This window comes from Chanodichthys erythropterus, chromosome 16, assembly GCF_024489055.1.
Source record: "Chanodichthys erythropterus isolate Z2021 chromosome 16, ASM2448905v1, whole genome shotgun sequence".
Taxonomy (NCBI): Eukaryota; Metazoa; Chordata; class Actinopteri; order Cypriniformes; family Xenocyprididae; genus Chanodichthys; species Chanodichthys erythropterus.
In genome coordinates this window covers 2,114,077-2,128,545 of record NC_090236.1, presented here as the reverse complement: position 1 = coordinate 2,128,545, position 14,469 = coordinate 2,114,077, and the positions used below count along the sequence as shown (strand labels likewise).

The 14,469-nt window shown below is 36.0% G+C and overlaps 1 protein-coding gene across 9 annotated transcripts in view; it reads left to right on the top strand.

The window, feature by feature from the left end:
- Positions 1-710: 710 nt before the first annotated feature.
- LOC137002657 (zinc finger protein 521) overlaps positions 711-14,469 on the top strand; it is a 105,172-nt gene continuing 91,413 nt past the window's right edge. For 3 of the 9 annotated variants that reach the window (XM_067362444.1, XM_067362442.1, XM_067362446.1), the window contains exons 1-2: positions 730-1,354; positions 9,143-9,199. In XM_067362444.1, the coding sequence (XP_067218545.1) occupies positions 1,315-1,354; positions 9,143-9,199 (97 nt within the window). In that variant the 5' untranslated portion in view covers positions 730-1,314. Of the gene's footprint in view, positions 1,355-9,142; positions 9,200-14,469 lie in introns of all 9 variants that reach the window. The other 6 variants (XM_067362447.1, XM_067362445.1, XM_067362449.1 and 3 more) reach the window with 5 other exon arrangements.

The window sequence follows — 14,469 nt, the reverse complement described above, 5'->3', positions numbered from 1 at the left end:
TGATTTAAATGTTTTTAGTACATTAATGGATTTTTGAGAGCGGAAATGACATTGCTGGCCATGCAGGCCTCACTGAGCCATCAGATTTCAACAAAAATATCTTAATTTGTGTTCCGAAGATGAACGAAGGTCTTATGGGTGTGGAACAGCATGAGGGTGTATAATTAATTACATTTTTAGGTGAATTAAACAACCCTGTACCTTTGAAGCAGAACTTTGTTTCCAGATGGAATGAATCTGACAGAATTTTTTTTTTCTTTTTGCGTAAAACCAGCCAATCAGATTAGATCTTACTAAATAGAGAAAGTGTTTTCAGGTTTTGTGTGCAGTATGCATCAGCTGTTTATTGCACATTCCCAACAAAAAATTTAGCTCAGTGTGAAAAATCTTTAAACATTTCCATAAAACGATTCAGTAACCCAATGGAGGTTACTTTAATATCATATTTTAAATGTAATACACAACTGAAATATGTAAAATGGTTAGCCTAAGCGTTCGAATGGCTATATCTGAATGTACATTTCTCACAGAGCCACGTCTATATACGTTGAGTCTTGTCTACCAGAAGGGGGACCAATCCTCCTTCATAAGACGCGACAGAAGTCCAGGGCTCCGGATCCGGAGACTCCATGATCCAGACGCCAGATCTTCCCGACATCCCGCGGATTTTAATCATGCCTCTCTGTCAGTGTTTGAGAGCAGCAGGCTGACAATGATTTCCTCCGTGATTACGCACAGGGCGCGTCCCCGCGGGGATGGGGCCCCCTCTGGAGCCGTCCTCATGGCTTTGGGGGCCTCGCTTCCATTTTCCATTATTATGTGGACTACCGGAGCGACAGCGCAGAGCGAGACCTCGCAGGTTGGTGATGAGGAGGGAGCTCGCATGTTCCTCTCTGACTCTTTTTTTAAAAACTGACTCAGTCCTGATTCTCAGATGAAATGAGAAATTTGACAGTCTCAATTAGTCTTTAGTTCGTGGCATTGTAAGGAAAGAATTATTTTTTAATCGTTTTTCGCTTTATTAGATTTTTTTCGATCATTTACAACGCGTTTGAGGTCTGTCGTGCGCACTTATAACAGATAAAATCAAACATGTATATGAATTTACAGCGCGATATTAGTAGATGGATATGACATTTTAACTCTTCAGTTGCTCTAAACAGATAGGCTAGACCAACTGGAATTGACCAACAACACTGTGATTTTACCTCGAATGTACAATGTAATCTCGTGTTAGAGTGAATGAGCTTTATGATCACATATAGAGGAGATAGATATCCTATAGATGTGTGATCTTCAGCGGGTTTCTGTAGGATGTCGCGTCGCAAACAAGCCAAACCAAGAGCTCTGAAAGGTAAGTGATCCTCCTGTATAACGGGGTTTCGAGAATTTTGTAGGATGTCAAACACCTTCCCATGGTATGCTTGTGTTATACAATACCGTTTTTTCCACAGGCAGCGGCGTGATCGCTAGTAAAGTGCGCAAATAGGGGTTCGTTTGAATGCGCGAGATTCATGAACAACTATAAAACCCAAAGGTTTGCTTTAAGAACTACTTAATGAATGTGATTATTTACAAAGGGCAGAATGAATCAGCAGCGGAAAGTAGAAGTAGCTACATGCCATTCTGTCCTGTGTTTTATGCCAGTGGCTTTCATTGCATAGTTCAGGACGAAATGTGGTGTATAAGAGATGATATACGATCTGGATATTAAATTGGCATGCAAGTTTGGAGTGACACATCACGTGACTGGAGTGGCTGAGCTCTACCATGAAAGTGGGTGCTTACCAGGATAAACATTACGACATATCGTTTGACCATACAATATTTCACTAGTAGCCATACTGTCCTCATGTTGTTGTGATGTGTTCCAACCTTGCATCTAAGATCTGTTTATGATATTATCACTAAGCCTGAATATTTGGCAATGTTATTCTTCCTATGTCGCAATGGATTTAATAACTAATGCTTGCAAACAAACACACACTGGGGTGAATCAGACATTTTTTATTTATTTTTATTTTAAGTTACTGTCATCTCTGTTTATCAGACAGGTATTCTGTTTTATTAAATCATTTTGACATTTTGAATGAGCACTATAAAGTAATGCTACCTACATTACAGTTTCACAAAGGAGTCAAAGTTGCCGGTACACCTTATGCATGGACCCACTTTATATTAAGTGTCTTTACTATGTAGGGTAGGATAAGGTAATGCCACCCAGGGCTCTGGAAAATAGTGATCTATCAAGTTGAATATTAAAGTTTAGTTTCTATTTGTTAATGAGGGATTTGTGGACACATTCATGTTTTAAATTTTGTGGAGTAATTTTTTTTTTTTTTTCATTTGGCAGAATTGGCAAAGCAGACCACGAATGGCTTGTTGTTACAGTGTTATTGTATTTAATTGTAAACTTATTGTAATTCATGGGATTGTTATTTAAAAATTACATGAATTAGATGTACATTTCATCTTTGCTATTCATTAAAATCTATAGGCTCGTTGAGTGAAATCAATCAATTTGAATTCACAGTGTTGTTATTATGACATATCTTCTATTAAAATATGGTCATATGCCTGTATTTAAGTCATAGAATATATTTACCTTTAAGATGAATCTCTTTTATTTGGATTCTGCTTTGTCTGTCATTGGTTATTTAGTTTGTCAACTAAATTGTCAAAACACAATTTTGAATGTAATTTAATTTCTTAAATGTAATTATTAATGCACATTGTTCTTAAGGGGATTCTTCTCTCATCTTAACCTACTAACAATTAAAATAATTTGGTCCCACGTTATATTAAGTGGCCTTAACTACTATGTACTTACATCAAAAATATGTACTTACAGGGTTCATATTGAATTGCAAAACACTTTTGCTGCTATTGAGGTGGATACGGGTAAGGTTAGGGACAGGTTTGGTTGTATGGGTAGGTTTAAGGGTAGGGGTAAGGTGTAAGGGATGGGTCAACAGTGTAATTATAAATGTAATTACAGAAATTAATTACAGCTGTAATTACATGCAGGTGTTTTAAAATATAAGTACAATGTAAAAAACATGTATGTACACAATAAGTGCACTGTATCAAATTATTCATTTAAATGTAAGTACAGTACATAGTAGTTAAGGCCACTTAATATAAAGTGGGACCAATAATTTTATACAGAGACTTTGTTTACATGTTTTTATGCTGTACTTTAAAAATAAAATGCCTGTAAATGCGTCTACATCCGTAACTGATTACTGTTACAGTCAACCCTACTGCTGCTCCTTAACTCACCCTTAAACCTACCCATAGCATGAAACCTATCCTAATCTTACCCGTATCACCTCAATAACAGCAAAATAGTTTGCAAAACAACATGAACACAATAAGTTCATTGTATCAAACACTATATTTTTATGTAACTAGTTAAAGGTGCTCTAAGCGATGTCATGCGTCTTTAGGCCAAAAATGTTTTTGTCACATACAGCAAACATCTCCTCAGTATCCATTAGCTGCCTGTCCCCTGAACCCACTGTAAAAAAAAACGCGGTCTCTGTAGTCGCCACAAGCTCCAAAAACGGCAACAAAAACAAACTGGTGCAGCCTGGACCACGAATCATAATAAACATGCTCCAGCCAATAACCGACAAGAATGATTTTAAATGCGCGTTCATGACTGTTTCAGGAAGCACGGATGGGAGGGGAGGAGGAGGCGGAGGGAGGGTCTAGCTAGCCTCTGTTTTGTTTGACAACACTTCAAACGTCAACAGGAAGTTACTCCGCTCAGGATCACTTAGAGAACCTTTAAAGACACCTATTATAAAGTTGGACATTATATATTGGATTGATTTTAAGTCTTTCTTTTTTTTTTTTTTGTAATTTACAGAATAATTAGGTAATAAACATGAATCAGATGAATTGGATAAAAAAATCTGTCATATTTTATATTAGGTGCCTTTAACCAGTACAAACAGCAAATAAAATAACATTTGTTAGGTGTACTTACTGTGTTGATGATGTATTGCAAAACACTTGTGCTGCTATTGAGGTGGATATGGGTAAAGCTAGGCAAAAGTTTGGTGATATAGGTAGGTTTAAGGGTGGGTTAAGGTCAAGGTCAACATAATTATAGATGTTATTACAGAAATCAATTACATTTGTAATTGCATGCAGGTTTTTTTAATAAGTACAGTGTAAAACATGAATGTATACAATAAGTGCATAGGATCCCATTATTATTAACGTAATAATACTATTATTAATATATACATACACACATGGCACTTTTATTCAATGTCTATATTGTAGCAAATTAGCAATACATGCATACCTTGGTAATTTCACTCAGTATGTTGGAGTTGCTATAGTGCCATGCTCTGCTGTTTGAGCTGTAAAGAGACACTTGCCCAGACTTCTTACTTGCTCTGTTCATAATGAAAAAGCTCTGCAACTGGATGAGTGAAGTGTGTATAATGAAGGAAAATATGTAGGCCTATAAAAGTGTCAGACCACACCACTAGAGGTGATGGGGGTCACTGAGGTGGGCGCTGAGTGAAGGTGTTGGTGTTCCAGTGTGTAAAACCCTGTCTTGTCATGGAGACAGAAGATAGATTAAATACAGTATGAGCTGTGTGTTCGATCTTGAGGAAGAGATTTCATATATACTTTCATATATATATATATATATATATATATATATATATATATATAAATACATACATACATAAATAAATATATATATATATATATATATATATACATACATACATACATACATACATATATATATATTTTATTTTATTTTATTTTATTTATTTTTTTTTATATACAAAAGGCCATTTTAATATATAATATGCTGAACAATGATGACAGCGTTATTGCTTAAGGGAATTAATGTCCACAGGCCAAAGACATACATCATATACATCATCTGCTCGTATGCACACACTTTCTTCTATCATGATGACATTTACTCAGAGCTGCCCATCTGTATTACACACACACACACACGCACGCACACACACACACACACACACACACACACACACACACACACACACACACACACACACACACACACACACACACACACACACACACACACACACACACACACACACACACACACACACACACACACACACACACACACAATCTGTCTTTCACTGTGGTTTGCAGCATTTGCTGTGATATATTCCTCTCTGATTGCCATAAATGACAGTGTCTTTATTTTATTCAGCTGCTTTACACACATTTCCCTTATAAATTATTAAATGCATACATTGTATACATAAGGAATAATCCACGGCCAGGTTTGCATTACCCAATTTAGAAAGAAACAACGCAAAGTGCATTAAAATCATGTAATGCAACATTGGCAAGTTAAAGCTGACATTGATGTTTGCAGTGCAAAATTTGACTTTTATTTTGGTTATTTCCATGAGTTATGACTAACATTCTGCTAGGCATCGTGTAAGGGGGTAAAATATACAGTTTGTATAGTTTAAAACCCATTACACCCATGGAGAATCCCTTTAAACCTCATATACCAGTTTGAGTGTGTGAGTGTTTGCGCTTCAATGAAAGCAGCGCATTAATATAGAACAGTGATTAAACTGACTGGAACTACCTGTGCATTAAATGATTTGAACACACCTTTAAGCCATCAGAATCGAGTTTTCAGACAGACCTTGTCATAAATTATATTAAAACTCTGCATGATTTGTTTTATGTCTTAGCAATATAGAATTTTTGTATTGTTTTGTATGCACATTTAGGTTGTAGATTTAGATTTTTAGAATTTTTTTTTGTCTATTGTGCATAAAAAGTTGTGCAGATGTGATTGGAACACATGCAGAGATACATCTTTCTGATTTATTTACTGGTACTGTCTAACTTACATTCTTCAATATTGTGTTGTGTGTAAGTTTCTTTACCATTTTCCATTGGATGTTACAACAATGCTATTTTCGGCATTCCAGTTGATATACGTAGAGAATGTTTATAGATGCAGTTTTACTGTCAGTGGTCCGTGATGAAGAGCTCATTAACTTTTGATGTTACATTAAAATATAATGATTATCATTATCATTAGGAAGCATAAAAAGTCATTAAACAGGGTTGTCACTGTCCTTATTGTGTCTTAACAGTAATGACTTTCTGCTTAACTTCAATGGTCTATGGTATATGGCTACTGGTTAGAAAATATATAGCTTGATTCCTGTTGCAGTTCATACAGACAGTATTCGAGACGCTACTGTAAGTTGCTGTTTCAACAGGACATTTTGGGACTCAAAGATGGAAGTAAATGTGGTTGTCAATCCCAAAAACTGACAGTAGCCAAGTAGCCAAGTAAATAGAGATCATGTTTTTTTTTTTTTATGTATTTGAGTACAAATGAACAATTATGTATTGTTTTACCCAACATTTTCATGCAATATCCCAAAATTGACGTAAAAAAGTGCAGAAATGATATGTGACTCTTTAAAGAATGTTTCTGCCATGTCTCCGCTAATTCACACATATAACCTAGTGTGCTTGCATACTTGAATATTTATGTATTTTTGAGTAGTGTGTAACTTTATTGAATCACAGTGCATTGCATTCTTAATATTTTAAATGGATTATTGACTGATATGAATGATTCATGAATTAAAAGTCAAGATAGATACAGTTAAATGATTAATTGATTATTTAAGAAAACTAATGCCTCATTACACCTCTAGAAGTAATGATAAATTGCTGGATTTTTCCTGTCATTTTATAATACAGTTTGTGCTGTCAGGTCTAGAAGGTTTTGTCACTGTCTAGGCAAAAAGGAGTAACTCATCACTTTCTTACATGGATAAAATAGTGTTCACGTTTAGGTTAAATGAACATTTTAAAGATACGCTAAGTAGCTTTTTTTGTTCAAAATCAACAAAATACAAATAACCAAATAATAATAAAGTCAATACATCATGAATCCTTCCTCCAAAAAATGTTTTTGTCTTACCTTGATTCTACTATGGTAAGAGTATTATAAGTGTTTATATTTTATGGTTTTCACAGGAAATTGCGTACATATGTCACCCGCACATGTGCATCTCGTCATATCTGTCAATAGAGAAAAATTGCTCCGGCTTCTTTGACACTTGTCTGGTGTGGGAGTGACATTGAGCAAGAAAGGTTGACATGGAGTGGCTAAATCTTGAACCTCCAGGGAATCACTCGTTTTAAACAAAGGCCGAACAGAGGAGAGTGTTTTGGCAAAATGGCTATGTTCAGACTGACCAAATCCGATTTTTGTGTATATCCAATTGAAATCTGATCTTTTAAAAAAAAAAACATGAAATGCGATTTTTACAAATCCATTTCGAGTTACATTCATGTTTGAAATTTGAAATCGCATTTCTGGAAATCTGTTCCAGTCTGACTGCTTTGATCAGATTTTGCGTGGTTTATGTGACTTTCTCATGCCACATAAAATGCAAACGTCAGACGTTGTTATAGCAAACATAAAAGTCACTGCAGAAACAAGGTTGTGTTGTTGCAAAGTCCCAGATGAGTAAAAAATTACAATATAACAGAGATATGTTTTGAAACCGGTGGAGATGAGAGCATGGAATAAAGCCACGCATACCTGCTTCCTATGTTTCTTCTACTGTCTTATAAGATGCAGTAGTCCAGTGAGGTGGCTACACCTTGTCTTGTTATAAATAAGACAACATCCCTATTGCAAACCCCTCCATGTTGTGGTTGCTGTTGTTGTTTTTGACTTTTGAACCCAACGCCATTGCCATAGGAACCAATGTAGGTATTCTGGAAAATGAAGGAGCAGCATGGCCACACGAATTGGATCTGATCAGTTGCGATACACAATGTGGAGAGTCAATAATTTGAGATCAGATTCTAGTCGGATACACAAGTAATCAAATTTGGACTGACAGTGTGAACAGAGCCAAAGAGAATGTGACAGAGCTTGTAATAAAACAAGAATCAACATTAGCTTGGCTTTTCAGAGATGGCAAGAACTGAGGCATTTGAAATGTTGTAAAAGCAATGTGGAAATGATGGCTTTTATTACTCAACAGGTGAGTATATGTAGCTATCTATGTAATTGTAAAGCATTATCTATTATGAATTGTTGTTTCTTTATGGTTGTAGTAGCGCTGTGCTGGAATTTATTTTCAAGGAAGTACCATGTCTATCAATGGGTATAGCTACAGTAATGTCTTCAGCTAGTCAGCTTGAGATCCTTTCCATCTAAAATGGTTATATTTCTTAAGCCGAGTAAGGAACACGCTTAATACTGAAAGATCTTGGATGCAAAAATAGTAGTTTGAAGTAAGGCCGAGTCCTTCAGTCTGAAATATACTGCCAGATTCTTCTGTATACTTTACAGGAAGACCGAATGGCAAGTAACTAAGTTAAATCATGTTTTTGCATTTAGATGAACTTTGTTTTGTATCATTTGGCTGATGTTCGATGCATCTTTGTGCTTGACCAGAAAGCCTTCCTTTTGCTTTCTATTGTGTCAAATGGAGGACTTCTTTTTAAAGGTGCTTTTCAAAGCAGCGTTCTGCACTGTCAGTCAGTGCCAGCGACCAGCGGGGAGGTCTCGTCAGGCGTCCCTTTCCTCTGTGCCAGGAAATGAAAGTGCAGATAGTGGAGGTATAATGGAGACCGCGGGGGTAGAGATGAAGTCTCCTCCCAGAAAGCTTCATTTCTCATGAAGCAGGTGGGAGTCTTTGTTCTCCTCCTGCTAATAAAATCCATTTAGTTCTGTACACCTGGCATACAGGAGGAACATCTCCTGTTTAATGGGTAGAGAATGAGGCTGTAATGAAATGGCAGACGCATTTTGAAGCACAAACTCTGTCGATGAAAGGCATTGGTACTGGTAAAAAGAAAAAAAAAGTTGTTTTAGGTCTTCGTGTGTAGGTCATGTGTAGGCTACAATGTTCTCTGAAAAGGTGCCATTTGTATAGGAAAATGTAAGCATTTTTTTTTTTTTTTTTTAGAAATCAAAACAACCAAAATACGGTAACCATCATAGACATTGGGGAAGCACCAGAGGGTGCAACAAATGGTCAACAAATATGGATTTTTCTGCTTTCTGCTATGGGCTTTAAAGGACATCAGCTAATAGTCAAATTCTCTTTCTTTGTGACAGTAGAAGACAATGTGACAGAAGAGCAACAGAGCCACAGGCAGTCTGCTATTTTAAACGGTAATGTTTTATTCTGTTCTTTCAGCATTGAATTTGTGTATTTGTAAAATCAATGTGGTGAGTGATTTACAGTAGTTTAAAGCATCTAAATCAGCTGATGTAAAGGTAAGCGACATGTTAAATTGTCAGAGAACTTCTATAAAGACACTTCAAAGCAATACAAGGAAACTACAAGGTTCCACTAAGGCTAAATAGTCAGTTCTCCAATTGCTGGTCAAAAAAAAAAAAAAAAAAAAAAAAAGTAAATAATAATAAAAAAATCCATGTGTAAGAATTGTGCAGTTTTAAATTCTAATAATATACTACTACTACTACTACTGCTAATAAAAATGCTAACAATAAGTCAAGAAACATGACATTTTAAATGACCAATATTGGATATCATTTTATAATATTTCTCCCACAAAGCTATCATATTGAAAAATGTAAAAAAGTAAAAAAAAAAGTTAAATATTGATGCATATTAAAAAAGTTAAATATTGATGCAAATGAATAATTATTAAAAGCCTTCAAATATTTTTTTAAATTAAATACACTTTGCTTCAAAGTAAACCATAAGAAAAGGAAGAAAAAAGAACCCCATTACAAGCAATAGACAGAAAAGTGCTCAAAGGTTGTCAGTACATTAACAATTTAGATTAAATTAGATAGATTAGAGCTACTAGTTATCCAGACCAGAACACTCAGTATTTTTCTCTTATTATTAGTTCTGTTTTATTATTATTAACAACATAACTGAATATTTATACTTTGAATGTTGAAGTGCATATCCGTGTGTATTTTCAGCTAATATTGACCTTTTGAGTTGAAAAGTGGTGATGAATATGTGACTGAAGCTACCAGCAGTAGTTTTTAAAGGGTGTGTGTGTGTGTGTGTGTGCAGGGGGGGGGGTACCTATAGACCACTTTGGAGCAGACGTCACAATGACGTCACTTGCAGCTGCGCGCGCATAGTGGTTGCAGAAAAATAGCGGTAGCAATTGGAGGAAAATGTGCAAAATCCACAGAATAAGAGAAAAATGTTTTGTTGTGCCTCTGGATGTTGGAATCGGAATGCAAAAAATATAGTCTTCATTTTTAAAGAAAACCATCGTTGAAAACGTCCTTTGAAGCTAAACGGAGACGTTTCACAGACTGGACTGAAGACACCTGCAAGGATTAGTCTACTATTAAAGCAGGAATTTGATGTAAACAGTAAGTCTACATAATATTCACATATGCAGTTCAGAGGACATGTATACATAGCAGTTACAGCATTGAAATAATATTTAAACCTATAACATTTCACATAGATAACTTTTAAACAGTCTATACAATTTTAATTTCACAATTCTGACTTTTTTCTTGCATTTGCGTGTTTATTACTCCCAGTTCGGACTTTATTACTCGCAATTGTGAGTTTATTTCACAATTCTGGGGGGAAAAAAGTCAGAATTGCGGGATAAATTGCAATTCAGAAAAGACAGAAACGAGTATATCTCACAATTGTTTTTCTTTTTTTTAAGAAATGTGAGATATAAACTCAGATTTGTGAGAAATAAAAGTCAGAATTGTGAGATATAAACTCGAAATTAACTTTTTATTCTTTTAATTCGTGACAAACAAAACAAAAAACAAAGTTGTACGCGTCAAGAGACTTATACGCTTTTAGCTTCTCCTGAGTATACACTTGAGGTGTCAATCAGGTAGATATATATCTCTGGCCACTGGATGCTTGGCCATTTCGTTTCGTCATTTAAAAACTGACAAGGTGCTATGGCAAAAGGATCCGTAAGCTGTATACCACACGGTAATGTTAATTTTTTTGAAATAACAGTGCTTATCGCTGGGTGAAGCTGCTGTGATATGCCGACAACATTTAAAAAAAAAAATAACAAATCAAAATATTCTATAATGTTCCTAATCTTAACTACTTTGAACCGCTTCGTCGTAACTCTCTAGTCGTACTGGTTATCACCCCAGGGTTTTCTGCAACCATGATGCGCGCGCATCCCGAATGTTTACAAACAGTAAATAGGCCTATAGAGTAGTAGTGCATCCTTCATTATCTCCAAAAAGTCTTTAATTATATTTATAAAAGATATATACGCTGAACTGAGTATTTCTGAAAACAGCCGAGCGCCTGGATGCGTATCCTGTAAGTAGAGCTAGAGTCACGAGAATGTGCAGTTTTTGTGTAGAGATCTTCTGCAAGCTATCATTGGTCAGCTAAACAAATGTATTTCATGAGTTTACACGTACATACAATTAAAAAAAAGTAATTTGTATAGTAATTATGCATATATGGCATGGAGGGCTCCGAGACCGCAATTTGGCCCGAACCCAGTGTTCTCCCCCTCCTTAACTGGGATAAAAACCAGCCAAGAGTGAGGCGATGGGGTGATGGAGGGATGCTGTGAAACTTGTCACGGGAGAGAGGTGAGAGACGGCTTATACACCGGCTTCCTCTTGCACTGATTGGTTGATTTACCTGAACGTGCGCCTCCCAAATTTAGTTAAATAAAACTTAATTTAAACACACAGTACACCATCGCATTATCCATGGATAACTTTTGAATCACTATATTGAATATAGCGTATGAATGATGAATAATGAATTTATTAATTCACTACATTCGTGTTGTTTACATTAAATTCACTTAGGCGCCTATTGCCAACAAAACAGACATTTGAAGCAGTTTTACTCACCACCTGCGGTTCTGACTCATGACCGGGATCATTATCGCTGTGACCACTCCATCTTTCAGTTTCAAATGATCTGTAAACCCAGCGTGGAACTGGGCCTTGTTTATGAAACCATAAGCGCCGATCCTGAGGGCTCAAGCAACCATGGAAAAACACAAGATATTTTCCATTCATTTTAACCAATAAAAAAGTGATTGTAACTATCAGTTTCTATGGTTATTTTAATAACAAATATCGAGAGCGCATCAAAGCCAAAACAACCAAAAACACACTTCTTTGGTGACATTTTTGATTTCGTGCAGTCCTGTGACCTGTGCAGCGTCGCCGACGACTTACATAAAGCCAAACACGCGTTGATGGGCATGCTTTTGCTCTCTCGCGCCCTTCCGGGAGAAGTGCCCATACAAGGAATTATGCCCCCGTTGACGTCACTCAGGCCGATACTCGAAAAAAAATCTGAAACCTGTGACGATTTGGAAGATAATTTTTGGAACAGAAATACTCCGTCATACGTCCAACTCATGTTTTGAAACTTCTTAACAGTGTAAATTAGTCAGAATACATGAAATAGCATTATAATGTATCAGCATTTAACAATTGCTGAATTTTAATGTAATAAATTTAACTAGCTCATAAAGTTTAGATATAGATTCCAGCTCTTTAAAAATGTCTCCCAGAGATCATCATCACTTTTCAAATATCCGTTATGTGGACACATTATGGCTTAATGTGTCCCTGCTCTTATTTTTCTATGTGCTATGAAAGCCAACCCAGATGGATAATGTATATATGAATCTGATTTGCACATGGTAGTGCAGCAGAGCTCTTTGTGCTGGCATATGGATGTGTAGGAGTGGATGTGAGTTGTGGTGGTTTAGTAGATGGATGCATCCTGTCATGGATGTGGCGTTCAGCGGCGGTGAGCAGTAATCAGGTCATGAGTGAGTCCAGCGGATCTGCTGCTTCATTTGTCTCATGTAAAGGTCAGCTCTCATGTGTGTTTATTTTAAAGCTCATATGGATGATGCTACCTGGAGCCTGTCAGCCGTTGCCACACCAGTGGCGCTGTGTGAAGACAAATACAGTGCAACGGATGATAAAATATCTGGTATTTCAAGCCAAAGAAATGGTCAAACTGTGATATTTCATGTTTGAGAGTTGTTTCTTTTAGATATTCAGTCTCATCTGAAAGAAAACTGAATTTACACAAATGAACAAATGCTTCAAAAGTTTACAACCCCAAGCTCTTAATACACTGTGTTGCCATTATGATCCCTGTTATTACGTTAAAATTATTAACATCTTGCATATTCTGCAAGGGACATAAACTTATGAGAAGAACTGTAAGTGTCAGCAAAAAGGGAAATTTACAGAAATAACTTTGGGCTCAAGCTGTTAGAATTGCTGTTATAATTTTCGGTTTAAACAATATGCAGTTTCAGAATAAAATATAATCACAGTTTCCCAGCTTGACATGCTTTCAATGTGTCGTTCAATGTTATACAGTATATATGTTAGTACAATTTGACAATACATGGGTAGTGCGCAAGAACAACTTTAAAGTCACCATGAAATCAAAATTGACATCTTGTTTTTTTTTTTTTAAATGAAATTTTGCAGTGTTTATTGTAAAAGATTTATCCGTACTCATATTTTTATTCATTTTTTAATTCATTTTCCTCGCAATGTTAAATCAAAATAACTTCCCCTCCCTATTGCAGCGACATCTCTTCTCTATTGATGTGTTTACTGCCTTGAGGGCGGGGCAACCTGTCACTCACACGAGATCCACCAATAGCAAACCACAACCATCAAACCATCCAATTAATTCCCATGGACAAAATCAAGCCCCACCCAACATTTCACTCGGATATACATTGAAATATGGAAAAAAAGATTATCACAACTTCCACTCTATGCTGACTTTTAAATTATTGCTGTCTTGTTGTGTGAAACTTTCTGTAATGCCATGTCTTCCCTCAAATTTATAACCAAAGCGATGTCAGCAAAGTAAGCAAATGTAAGCAAAGTAAAGAAAACAACAGAAGGAAATCACTTTAAGGAGGGAGACAGCAGCATCATTAACTGGCTCTACACAGCATTATGTGTCTTTGTAAGTGATTGAAACAGATTTGTAGAAGTAAAGTATGCCATTCTTCTCATAAAAAGTGTCCCTTTCAAAAAGTATTCATTTATGTTCAATTGCAGTGCAATATCATATTCATGACCTGATTCTGCTCCATCAGGTCACATACTTTATTTTATTCATGACAGTCTCATAAAGCAATGGATGTTGTTCATGTCATCTATGGAAACTTATATAAAAATAAAATTGTGTGAAAAGTAATTTCCTCCTAGTCATCCTACCATTGGGAGAAAAAGACCTCTGGTGCTGCACCAGATGTCATTGAGCTGACTGAAGCAAAATGCAGAAGCGTACATGGAGTTTGGTGATAATGTGCAGTAAGCAACAGTATATGAATGAATTGTCATTAAAGTAATGCTGCTGTTCTTATGTTGTATTGCTGGGATCAGTGTCTTCAGCCATCTCATTACAACCACATGTATCTCTCTCGCTGTCTCTA